At 44.4% G+C, this 13,256-nt stretch overlaps 1 protein-coding gene across 1 annotated transcript in view; it reads left to right on the forward strand.

The window, feature by feature from the left end:
• The first annotated feature begins 4,237 nt into the window (after nucleotides 1–4,237).
• Nucleotides 4,238–13,256, forward strand: part of LOC123762884 (uncharacterized) — a 52,615-nt gene continuing 43,596 nt past the window's right edge. Inside the window, exons 1-2 of the mRNA XM_069302009.1 lie at nucleotides 4,238–4,931; nucleotides 11,942–12,113. Of these exons, the coding sequence (XP_069158110.1) occupies nucleotides 11,992–12,113 (122 nt within the window). The 5' untranslated portion in view covers nucleotides 4,238–4,931; nucleotides 11,942–11,991. The remainder of the gene's footprint in view (nucleotides 4,932–11,941; nucleotides 12,114–13,256) is intronic.

The raw sequence follows: 13,256 nt of genomic DNA on the forward strand, positions 1-13,256 counted from the left end.
TTTTACTATGCAGATTTGGGACCTGTCCCTCCAGTATTTTCCATGTGTATATTATTTGGTATCTCTCTAGTCTCCTTTCTAGTGAGTACATTTGGAGAGCTTTGAGACGATCCCAATAATTTAGGTGCTTTATCTCGTCTATGCGTGCCGTATATGTTCTCTGTATTCCCTCAATTTCAGCAATGTCTCCTGCTCTGAAGGGGGAAGTGAATACTGAGCAGTACTCAAGATGGGACAACACAAGTGATTTGAAGAGTACAACCATTGTGATGGGATCTCTGGACTTGAAGGTTCTCGTAATCCATCCTATCATTTTTCTGCCTGACGCTTGGTTATGCTCCCTAAACGTTAGGTCGTCGGGCATCATTATTCCCAAATCCTTGACATGCTGTTTTCCTTCTATGGGCAGATTCAATTGTGTTTTGTACCCTGTATTATGTTTAAGATCCTCATTTTTGCCGTATCCGAGTACCTGGAATTTATCACCGTTAAACATCATGTTATTTTCTGCTGCCCAATCGAAAACTTTGTTAATATCTGTAGTTTATTAATGTCTTCAGCAGAGGTAATTTTCATGCTGATTTTTGTATCATCTGCAAAGGATGACACGAAGCTGTGACGTGTTTTTGTCTATATCTGATATGAGAATAAGGAACAGCAGTGGTGCAAGGACTGTACCTTGAGGTACAGAGCTTTTAACTGCGCTCGGACTCGATTTTACTTGATTGACTGTTACTCTTTGTGTTCTGTTCGACAGGAAATTGAGTATCCAGCGTCCCACTTTACCAGTTATACTCATTGACCTCATTTTGTGTGCAATCACTCCATGGTCACATTTGTCGAATGCCTTTGCAAAATCTGTGTATACGACATCTGCATTATGTTTTTCCTCTAATGCCTCAGTGATTTTGTCATAGTGGTCAAGTAGCTGTGAGAGGGATGATCTTCCTGCTCTAAATCCATGCTGGCCTGGATTGTGGAGGTCATTGGTTTCCATGAATCAAGTGACCTGACTCCTGATCACTCTTTCAAATAGTGCAACTGGTCTATAATTCTTTGCCAATGCTTTGCTACCACCCTTGTGTAGAGGGGTGGTTGTTAGTGTGTTGCTAGACCTCTGCCAGGGTGTTAGAGACTCCTGGAAGTGATTATTTGTGACCCCTGTCAGTGTGTTGCTGAAGCCCTCTGCCAGTGTGTTTCTGGAGAGCAGATGTGGGGTATTGGGACATCGTGACGATACAGTATTGCGACTGGCCCATGTTGAGGAAGGTGAACTCGCTCGTGATTACCACTGAACGTGGACGACGTATACTTGAAGAGAGTGGACTCATCGGGTTTTGAAGAACACTTCAGATATAGTGAGTGTCCTCGGTGATACCTGGTTGATGGGGTTCTGGGAGTTCTTCTACTCCCCAAGCTCGGCCCGAGGCCAGGCTCGACTTGTGAGAGTTTGGTCCACCAGGCTGTTGCTTGGAGCGGCCCGCAGGCCCACATACCGTCCACAGCCCGGCTGATCCGGAACTTCTCTTAGAAAACAGTCCAGTTTTCTCTTGAGGATGTCCACGGTTGTTCCGGCAATATTTCTTATAGTTGCTGGGAGGATGTTGAACAACCGTGGACCTCTGATGTTTATACAGTGTTCTCTGATTGTGCCTATGGCACCTCTGCTCCTCCCTGGTTCTATTCTGCATTTTCTTCTATATCATTCACTCTAGGACTCCAGTACGTTCACTCCAATACCATCCATCACTCCAGTATGATGGATGGTACTGAGTATGATGGATGATGAGCGTGCGGTTGCTGCCGCTAAGGAGGCTATCCGCTCTTGTCCCATCTTCCATAAAGTTGTTCCTTACAGGGTCGTTGGTCTTTTGTTAATGGTAACAAACTACGTGCCCTTGAGAATAGTGGCCATATGGCCTTCCTCCTACCATCGTAACCGGCGGTGGGAAACGGCTATGGCAAGGTTGCGGTTGCATATTGGCCATATGCCTTTAACTCAAATTCAAATATTCTAATGTTTATTCAGGTAAAATACATACATACAAGAGGTTATACAAAAATTTATAGATAGAGCTAGTACATACAATGCCTAAAGCCACTATTGCGCAAAGCGTTTCGGGCAGGAAAAACACTAAAGACTAAAACTTAATACTAATTGAGATTAAAGTATAAAATGTGTTGAGAACTAATAAAAATAAAAAAGGGGGGGGGGGACATGGCCGAAAAAACAGCACAAATACAATTATGTCGACAAACAGCGGTGTTTAAAAAAATAAGACATGTGTTGACAATATAGGTAAGGTAGGTTACAGGGAATTTATTAGTGGCACTTAATGGAGCGCCGCCCTGTTCCTTATTGTCCAAAGTGTATTGTCCCCCTTACGGTCCTGCAAAGCCTAGTTGAATGTCCGGACTTGCAGGACTAGCGTGTGTCTTGCTTCCCGACCGTCCCCGGCAGTCACTTGTCCCTTGGTAGTATCCTTGATGAATCGGATACTTTTGATATCGTTCGCCTTGTGCATTTTTGTTCTAGTATTGGCATCCTTGGTGATATTTAGCGCCCTCTGATTATTCCACACATTTGTTGGTGCTATACATAGCCTTCGCGGCTTAATTGGTGCCTTCTTCTGATAATTACTTTACAAACAACTGGACCATTGGTTGCACCATGTTGTCCATGTTGTGGTGTAGTGGTGCAGGCCGTGTGTACCAAGCGAGCAACCCGCTCGCTTGGTACACACGGGGGGGGGGGGGGGCACCTCGATATTAACCTAACGTGTATGAATACACTCTGGCTTCCTGTCCCCAGACACACTGGGAATTATTAAATTAAATGGAAGTTGCAGTAAAAAACAAATCGACCAAGCCTTAAAGTAGGAGTAGTTGGGTATTCCTAACTATTCCCGCGGGATGGGTATGATGTCCACCACCGCCCACGGGATGGGTATGGGGTCCACCACCGCCCCCGGGATGGGTATGGGATCCACCACCGCCCGCGGGATGGGTATGGAGTCCACCACCGCCCACGGGATGGGTATGGGGTCCATCACCGCCCACGGGATGGGTATGGGGTGCATTATAAATGATTAAACTAACTAAACATCTTCTCATGAAAAATAAAGATGAGAAATAATAACAAATGGGACCACATGTTATTATATGGCGTCCCAACATGTCTACACGTCCCTCGTGTGTCTGTCTGTCTCTCTCTCTCTCTCTCTCTCTCTCTCTCTCTCTCTCTCTCTCTCTCTCTCTCTGTCTCTATGGCTGTATATGCGTCTGTCTTCTTCTCTGCCTCTATATATGGCTATGCTGCTGCCGGTGTCTCTGTCTTTTTAGTTTTTCTATGTCTGTCTCTGTCACTTGGTTTCGGTCTCTCTTTATCTATGTCTCGTTCTATCTGTCTCTGTATATTTGGTCTGTCTACCTGTCTGTCTCCATTTTCCCTTTCCATTTGTCTCTCTCTTCCCTGCTGCTTTGGAAGGGTGAGAGAGGGAAGGCGTGCACATGTTCAGGACGTGTGTGATACAGTGGGGGGGGGGGTACATGGAGGTACGCTGGTCAATACCGTGAGGGTCACTGATCAGCTACGGAGCCAGTATATCTGACTTTTAAAGGGTAAGTATTAAGATAAGATTTTAAAAATGTTGGCATGATTAGTACTTAATTTATTATTACATAGTATGAAAAAACAGATTCGAGCCAGAATGCAAATATCAAGATTCCTCGTGGGGGTCACATTGGCACGGTGTCACGTGGTGCTTGTGTTAACGATGCCAACCTTGACCTGTCCTTGTTGGGCACGTACCCAAAAGCAATTACTGTGGGAAAATTGGGTGAAGCTAGAAATTGGAGTAAATTATGTAGTTAATTGAGTTCAATGCCTGTCAGCACTCAGGTGTGTCGAAGCTCTTGGACCCCACTACAGGTATGGTCCCCTTTCATTCCCTTACACCTCTTCTCTCACACTATCTATGAAGCAGCGGCCCAAGAGCTGAAGCTCACCTTCCCGGGAGGGAGAACTAGGTAAGCAAGTAGAGGACAGGTGGAATGAGGATGGTTGGCAGTAGGAGGTTGTGGTGAGTGTAAGCTGAGCACAGGTGTGAGGAACACCTGCACACACACACACACACACACACACACACACACACACACACACACACACACACACACACACACACACACACACACACACGCACAAGTGCTGGTAGTCCCTTCAGTTCTACTGTGTGCTCTCTACAGGGAGCCTTGTGGTGAGGGTCAGTGTGACGTGTGTGGTGGTGTCCCAACAGCTGGTGACGTGTGTGGTGGTGTCCCAACAGCTGGTGACGTGTGTGGTGGTGTCCCAACAGCTGGTGACGTGTGTGGTGGTGTCCCAACAGCTGGTGACGTGTGTGGTGGTGTCCCAACAGCTGGTGACGTGTGTGGTGTCCCAACAGCTGGTGACGTGTGTGGTGGTGTCCCAACAGTTGGTGACGTGTGTGGTGGTGTCCCAACAGCTGGTGACGTGTGTGGTGGTGTCCCAACAGCTGGTGACGTGTGTGGTGGTGTCCCAACAGCTGGTGACGTGTGTGGTGGTGTCCCAACAGCTGGTGACGTGTGTGGTGGTGTCCCAACAGCTGGTGACGTGTGTGGTGGTGTCCCAACAGCTGGTGACGTGTGTGGTGGTGTCCCAACAGTTGGTGACGTGTGTGGTGGTGTCCCAACAGCTGGTGACGTGTGTGGTGGTGTCCCAACAGCTGGTGACGTGTGTGGTGGTGTCCCAACAGCTGGTGACGTGTGTGGTGGTGTCCCAACAGCTGGTGACGTGTGTGGTGTCCCAACAGCTGGTGACGTGTGTGGTGTCCCAACAGCTGGTGACGTGTGTGGTGGTGTCCCAACAGCTGGTGCTGCAGAGATGTGTTGTGGCTCAGAGGGCGGGAGAAAGTGTAAGTGTCAGTTACCAGTTGTGTGACACTCGGGTATATCCCTGCACTCTCACGACGTGTTTGTTCCACTCCTCCATCTGTACCTTGGTCACTGCACATCTGTCATTAGCTTTCAATCTTCCTGACTGGAGTGTTCTTGTTTCTTAATACTTATTATGACTACAGCCCTTCCTTTCCAGCAGCTGACTACTACACCTTCTTGCTCCTTGTGTAGTGGCTACTTTCATGGCAACTTCTTTTGCTTGAAGTTACCTACTAACACTCTGATGGCCTTGACGAGGAAGAGAAAGTGATTTCCTCTCGAGGAGTTCCTTCCACTGACATATTCCCAGCATCTTGGGGGGTTGGTTGTCTGGTATAGAGGATGAGTTGGCTTCTCTTTGGGTTGTTGTACTGCCTCCTTTACTGCTCTCCGGTCACTGTGAACTTATTGTTTCCTCCGTGTCATTCTGTTCCTTATTGATTTCCCTCCATGCTCAAGTGATCACCTGATATTATGACTCACCCTGTCCCTCCCCTCCACCTGTGGTCTGGTGACTCTCTTCCATCTTTATTCCTTTCTTCTAGTACGTTCATTGACGGTTAGAATACAAGGAAGGAAGGGAGAGAGAGAGAGAGAGAGAGAGAGAGAGAGAGTGAGAGAGAGAGAGAGAGAGAGAGAGAGAGAGAGAGAGAGAGAGAGAGAGAGAGAGAGAGAGAGAGAGAGAGAGAGAGAGAGAGAGAGAGAGAGAGAGAGAGAGAGAGAGAGAGAGGGGTTCCTGAGGCTATTTGGCTCTATGATATCTGCATTTGTAACTGAGTATGGAGTCTGCCTCCACCATATCACTGCCTAATGCATTTCATTTGTTAACTACTGACACTGAACAATTCTTTCTAATGTCTTTAGCTCATTTGGGTACCAAGGTCCCACCTGTATCCCCTTGTTCGTGATCCACCCGTGCTAAATAGTTGGTCTTTATCTACCCTGTCAATTCCCGTAGTCTCTCCTCTTAGCTCATACCTCTCAGCTCGGGTACTAGTCTGGTGGCAAACCTTTGAACCTTTTCCAGTTTAGTCTTATGCTTGACTAGATATGGACTCCATGCTGGAGCCGCATACTCCAGGATTGGTCTGACATATGTGGTATACAAAGTTCTGAATGATTCCTTACACAAGTTTCTAAAGGCCGTTTTTTTTATAGCCAACCTTTCATATGCCACTGATGTTATCCTCTTGATATGAGCTTCAGGGGACAGGTCTGGCGTGATGTCAACCTCCAGGTCTTTCTCTCTGACTATTGAAGTATTTCATCTCCCAAATGTCTTGTATCTGGTCTCCTGCTCCTTACACCTATCTTCATTACATTACATTTGCTTGTGTTAAATTCTAACAGCTATTTGTTCGACCATTCCTGCAGCTTGTCCAGGTCTTCTTGAAGCCTCAAGCTGTCCTCCTCTGTCTTAATCCTTCTCATAATTTTGGCGTCGTCAGCAAACATTGAGAGGAATGAGTCTATACCCTCTGGGACATCATTTACGTATATCAGAAACAGGATAGGTCCATGTACAGAGCCCTGCGGGACTCCACTGGTGACTTCACGCCAATCTAAGGTCTCATCCCTCACTGTAATTCGCTGCTTCCTAATGCTTAGGTACTCCCTTATTCACTGGAGCGCCCTACCAGTTACTCCTGCCTGTTTCTCCAGCTTATGCATCAGCCTCTTACGGGGTACTGTGTCAAAGGCTTTCCGACAGTCCAAGAAAATGGTCTGCTCATCCTTCTCTTTCTTGCTTAATCTTTGTCAGCGGATTGTAGAATTCTATTAAGCCTGTAAGGTAAGATTTACCCTCCCTGAACCCATGTTGATGGGTTGTCACGAAGTCCCTTCTCTCTAGATGTGTTACTAGGTTTTTTCTCACGATCTTCTCTATTTGCATGATATATAAGTTAAGGACACTGGCCTGTAGTTCAGTGCCTCTTGTACTCACCTAATTGTACTCACCTAATTGTGCTTGCGGGGGTTGAGCTTTGGCTCTTTGGTTCCGCCTCTCAACTGTCAATCAACTGGTGTACAGATTCCTGAGCCTACTGGGCTCTATCATATCTACATTTGAAACTGTGTATGGAGTCAGCCTCCACCACATCACTTCCTAGTGCATTCCATTTATTAACTACTCTGACACTGACAAAATTCTTTCTAACGTCTCTGTGGCTCATCTGGGTACTAAGTTTCCACCTGTGTCCCCTTGTTCGTGTCCCACCCGTGCTGAAGAGTTTGTCTTTGTCCACCCTGTCAATTCCCCTGAGAATTTTGTAGGTGGTTATCATGTCTCCCCTTACTCTTCTGTTTTCCAGGGATGTGAGGTTCAGCTCCTTTAGCCTTTCCTCGTAGCTCAATCCTCTCAGTTCCGGGACGAGCCTGGTGGCATACCGCTGAATCTTCTCTAACTTTGTCTTGTGTTTAACTAGGTATGGACTCCAGGCTGGAGCTGCATACTCCAGGATTGGTCTGTCACCCTTTTTGTATATTGGGACTACGTACGCCGTTTTCCATATTTCTGGTAGGTCTCTCGTCTCCAGTGGCTTACTATACACTGTGGAGAGTGGCAAGCAAAGTGCTGCTACACACTCTTTCAGTACCCATGGGGAGATTCCGTCCGGCCCAAGGGCCTTTCTCACCTCCAGATCCAACAGATGCCTCTTGACAGCATCTCTTGTAATTTCGAACCCTTCCAAGGCCGCATGGTTTACTGCCACCTCTCCTAGCGGAGTGACCTCTCCTTGTTCTATTGTGAAGATCTCCTGGAACCTATTGTTGAGTTCTTCACACACCTCTTTGTCATTCTCTGTGTACCTGTCCTCACCCGTTCCAAGTTTCATCACCTGTTCCTTCACTGTTGTTTTCCTCCTCATGTGAGTGTGGCATAGCTTTGGTTCGGTCTTGGCTCTGTTTGCTACATCATTATTATACTTTTTATCGGCTTCTCTTCTTGCACTAACATACTCGGTCCTGGCTTGTGTGTATGTGAGTGTGTGTGTGTGTGTGTGTGTGTGTGTGTGTGTGTGTGTGTGTGTGTGTGTGTCTGTGTGTGTGTGTGTGTGTCTGTGTGTGTGTGTGTATGTGTGTGTGTGTGGTTGCAACCCGTTCTCGCACTTTCTTACAGTCAATATTGACTTATTACATAAGTGCATATATGACATACTAATTTATTGTGAATATTTTAGTTTACCTTGAAAAGCTTCATAGAAAACACCGACCTTGCCTAACCTTCTTAGTATGTTAAGATAACCATCTTATTGCTTCGTAATTACAATTATTACTTAATCTATATCTATAATAGGTTAAGTAATAATTGTAATTACGAAGCAATAAGATGCTTATCTTAATATACTAAGAAGGTTAGGTAAGCTTTTCTATGAAGCTTTTTAAGGTAAACTAAAATATTCACAATAAATTAGTATGTCACATATGCACGTATTTAATAAGTCAATATTGACTATACGAAAGTGCGAGAACGGGTTGTGTGTGTATGTGTCAGAGTTCAGTAACCTTTAGCGCCACAACACAACTCAGGATATGACACATTCTTCCTCTCTCCCACCTGCCTCAGTGTGAGAGGGAAGGCGAGTGTTCCCTCAGTGTTTAGTTTAGTTCATTTATTATGCACCCCATACCCATGTTGTGGGTGGTAGTGGGAAGGGTTACAGAGGCACATAATGGGCTCAGGGACTGATCCCCACAATTCATTTAGCTAAACAAGTTACAATCTTGATGAGCTAGTTACAAAATTCAATGCACATTTTTATTTATTTATGTATTTATTTATATACAATAAGGTCCATTGGGTTTATGAGAGTACAGAGCAATAAATGTTTTTACATTCTTGTAAAGCCACTAGCAGGCATAGCGTTTCGGGCAGGTCCTTAAACTAATAGATTATTTTAAGTAGGTAATCTAGCAAAATTGATTTTTTTCTTTACAGGTACATAGTTAGAAAATTTAACTAAGATTAGTAGGTACATTAATGTAAAATTTGAGGGTTATCAACAGGTACATGGTAGCATAATTTGAGGATTATTTAATGGTATAATTCAGTAAAATATGCATTCAATATAACAACCATTATATAAGGTGATAGCAATGATTACAATGGTAAAGTTATATGTCTTAGATACATATATTGGGGGATTGAGGGGCACTAGATACAGTGTGAGTTTAAAACACTGTAGGAAACTATCAAAATGAAATTAGATACATTTATTTTTATTTTTGAATAAGGCAAAAGTTGGACAGCTTTTCAATTCATTAGGGAGTGAGTTCCATAGACTAGGTCTCTTTATTTGCATAAAGTGTTTACACAGATTAAGTTTGACCCTGGGGATATCAAAGAGATTTATTTTTGGTGTGGTGATTATGGGTCCTATTACATCTGTCCAGGAAGAGTTTCAGAGCAGAGTTTGCACTTAAGAGCAGGGTTTTGTAAATGTAATTGACACAAAAGAATGTGTGGAGTGAGGTCATGTTTAGCATGTTTAGGGATTTAAACAGGGTGGCTGAGTGTTGTCTGAAAGCAGAGTTTGTTATTGTTCTGATAGCAGATTTTTGCTGGGTGATGATGGGCTTGAGGTAGTTTGCAGAGGTTGAGCCCCATGCACAGATACGATATGTAGGATAGGGATAGATTAGCGCGAAGTATAATGAGAGGAGAGCAGAGTTTGGAACATAATATCTGATCTTAGAGAGTGTACAACTGTTTTTGAGACTTTCTTGGTTATATGCTGCATGTGGGTGCTGAAGCTGAGCCTCCTGTCTAAGTATAGGCCAAGGAACTTTCCATCACTTTTATTGCTGATGTTAACATTGTATATCTGAAGCTGAATTGCATTTGTTGATTTGCTTCCAAATAAGATGTAGTTGGTCTTTTTTATGTTTAGTGTGAGTTTGTTGGTTGACATTCATAAGTGGACATTTTTAAATTCATTATTTACAACATTATTTAATGTGTGTGAGTTGGGGCCTGATGAGGGTAATGTAGTCAGCAAATAATATAGGTTTAAGCATGTTAGAGATATTAGGCAGATCATTGATGTATGCAAGAAACAGGAGAGGTCCTAGGATGCTGCCCTGCGGCACCCCTACTGTTGGTTAATGGTAAAGTAGGAGAGGTTATATCATTGATGGCTACATATTGGTGTCTGTCACTAAGATAGGATCGGATATAGTCCAGGGCAAGGCCTCGGATTCCATAATAGCGGAGTAAGAGGTAGTTATGGTTAACAGTATTAAAGGCCTTTCTCAGGTCAACGAAGAGTCCAATCGGAAACTCATTTTTGTCAAGGGCTGAGAAGATTATATCAAGCAGACTAATAATTGCATCATTGGTACTCATTAGGGAGCGGAAGTCAAACTGGCAGGGACTTAGTATGTTGAATTATACGAGGTAGGTGTAGAGCTGTTTGTAAATGATTGTTTCAAATGTTTTTGATAATATAGGCAGATTTGAGATTGGTCTGTAATTGTTTGTCTGCCGGATTGCCTCCTTTATGAACTGGCGTTACTTGTGTTTTAAGAATATCAGGAAACATATGACACTCTAGAGTTTTGTCGAACAGCAGAGCTATGTGTGGCGCGAGGGCATGGGAGGCACTCTTGTATACCATAGATGTATTTCATTAATGTTTCTAGCTTTGGTTTTTAGTGAGTGAATGATGGACACATCTGTTGGGCTGACTGATGAAAGGAGAAGAGAGTTAGGATAGCTGCCTGAAAGATATGTGGTAACATGTGTCTGAGTCTGCAGGATTTTTTTTTGGCAAGGTTAGCACCAACCGATGTAAGAAGCTATTAAATTCAGTTGCTGTTTCTAAATCTGTTGGAGGTGTATAACCATTCTTGGAGAGCTTTATCTGGTTATGTGAATGTTGTTTAGCTCCTAGGATGTTAGAGATGGTTTGTGTTAGAGATGATGGGAAGGTCACTGGTGCCTTCAACTTGGTCGCTGACGACTGTTCACAGCGGGTCTGCCTCTCCATTACAGTTCTCTGGTCAGGTTAGTTTTGGTTTCATTCCGTTTGGTTATGTTAACGCAGTATCCCTCATATATTCAGCAGCATTACAGGAGCAACAGTCAAAAATGTTAACCAACCCCTTGGAATAATCAAGCGTTCCTTTAACTTTAAGGAAAAAAAGGTAGTGATTCAACTGTATAAATATCTGGTGCGCACTACCTGGATTACTATGTCCAAGCGTGGAGACCTCATCGTCAGATAGACATATCTGCTCTGGAAAAAGTGCAACACCGGGCAACAAAAATCATTCCAGAGCTAAGTCAACTCTCGTATCAGGAACGGTTGAGGGTCACAGGGCTAACAACACTACAAGCCAGGCACGACAGGGCGGTTCTCAGTGAAACTTTTAAAATACTGAACAATTTGGAGGATGTTCATCCTAACAACTTCTTCAAAAGTCAGACGTGACACAAACAAGGAGCAACGGTTTCAGGCTCAACAAGCCACAATGTAAGACTGAGAACAGGAGCAGCTTCTTCACCCACAGGGTCATAATTCCATGGAACCGCCTACCCGCCGAAGCCCTAAATGCCAAACTCTGAACTTTAAAATCCAACTGGGCAAAAAATCGGGTGACATTTGACAAGCTGCCGGCTTCCTGTCCTTGTCGAGGCCCCTAGTATTAGTGGCTCTCGGGTAAATTCACAATGTTCCAATATCTAGTTTAAAATGTCCGCCCATGAGAGGGCGCTGCGGCCGCTGCCAGAAGTCCTCGTCCACACTGCTGGTGCTGTGTTGTGTGAGGAGCCCGTCTCTAGACACACCTGTCTACTGAGCACCCCACTACCTCCTGACACACCTGTCTACTGAGCACCCCCACTACCTTCTGACACACCTGTCTACTGAGCACCCCACTACCTCCTGACACACCTGTCTACTGAGCACCCCAATTGAGCACCACAATTTCTCACACTTGAGGGTACAATTATGACATAATAATGGAGTGTTATTGGGTCTAGCAGGAGCGTGTGTGAGGGCCGAGGTCACCCCGGGACCGGACCTTCCCGCCTCCATGGCGGCACAGCTCGTCTCCCCCACCATGAACTCCGCCCTGGTGGCCGGCCTCGTCATTGGCGTCTCTCTCGGCACAGCTACTCTGTTTTGTACGGCGCTCTGTCTCGCTCTCTGGTGCAGGTGAGTGATGGTGAGTGGTGGTGGTGAGTAGTGATGGTGGTGGGGGTTTTGAATCAGTGCAGATCACTGCACCATTAGTGTTTCGTTCAAGGAATCTTAACGTCATAACAATGGCAGTTAGCTCCACTTGCGTTGAGGAAGCATAGTTCTCAATACGCGCTTTTTCTTAATTTCCGCGTTGAAAGGCATTATTCCTAATTACAGTGAATTTATTTATTTATATACAAGAAGGTAAATTGGGTTTGTGAGAATACATAGCATGGTATTTACAATCTTGTAAAGCCACTAGTACACGCAGCGTTTCAGGCAGGTCCTTAATCAAACAGATAATTTTAAGTAGGTAAATACTAGCGGAATTAATAAAATTATAACAGATACATTGCAAGAAAGAAAAAAAAATGAAATGAGAGAGATTAATAGGTATATTAAAGCACATTGGTATATTAAAGCTCTGCATTGACAGCTTGATTGGTAATTTAAACGAGGATTGCTGCACCAGCCCTGCCGTTGACAGGATTAGATGACCCGTCAGTGTAGATTTGATCTAATTAATTTCCGGCTACTTTATAGATTTTCCCGAGATACTTGTGCCTCATTTCTTGTGTTATCATGTTGGACTTTTTTGCTGTCATCTCATTGATGATGATCCTGCCTGAGTCATCCCAGGGAGGTAACCTCTCTACAGGCAGGAGCTCACGGGCTTGCTCAAGCAGGTGAAGTTCTTCGAGGTAGTAGACTGATCTGTGATGACATTTTTGCTTCTCCTGTTTCCTTCTATACGTAGCACAGAACTCTGTTTTTTTCTTGGCAATATCATTGTAATGGGGATCTCTGTCTATCTTAATTGCAAGCTTCGCATTCAGTTCTTTAATTCTGTTTTTAACACTGGGGAGGAACAACTCCTCTCGAAAATTAGATGTTTTGACAGTTCTTGGGACTTCAAGAATGATTGTCATGGCTTCATTTTGTATGCTTTAATTTTTTTCATATTGCTTTGGGAATAAGTGCACGAGACTGATGCGGCATAGTCTATGACGGAAAGCACACAGGCTGTGTACATCATTTTAAGCACGGCAATAGAGGCTCCATGTCCATTCCAGGTCATAGCTTTCTGTGCCCTGAGTCGACTTTTGCATGTTCCTA

This window comes from Procambarus clarkii, chromosome 47 (assembly GCF_040958095.1).
Source record: "Procambarus clarkii isolate CNS0578487 chromosome 47, FALCON_Pclarkii_2.0, whole genome shotgun sequence".
Taxonomy (NCBI): domain Eukaryota; kingdom Metazoa; phylum Arthropoda; class Malacostraca; order Decapoda; family Cambaridae; genus Procambarus; species Procambarus clarkii.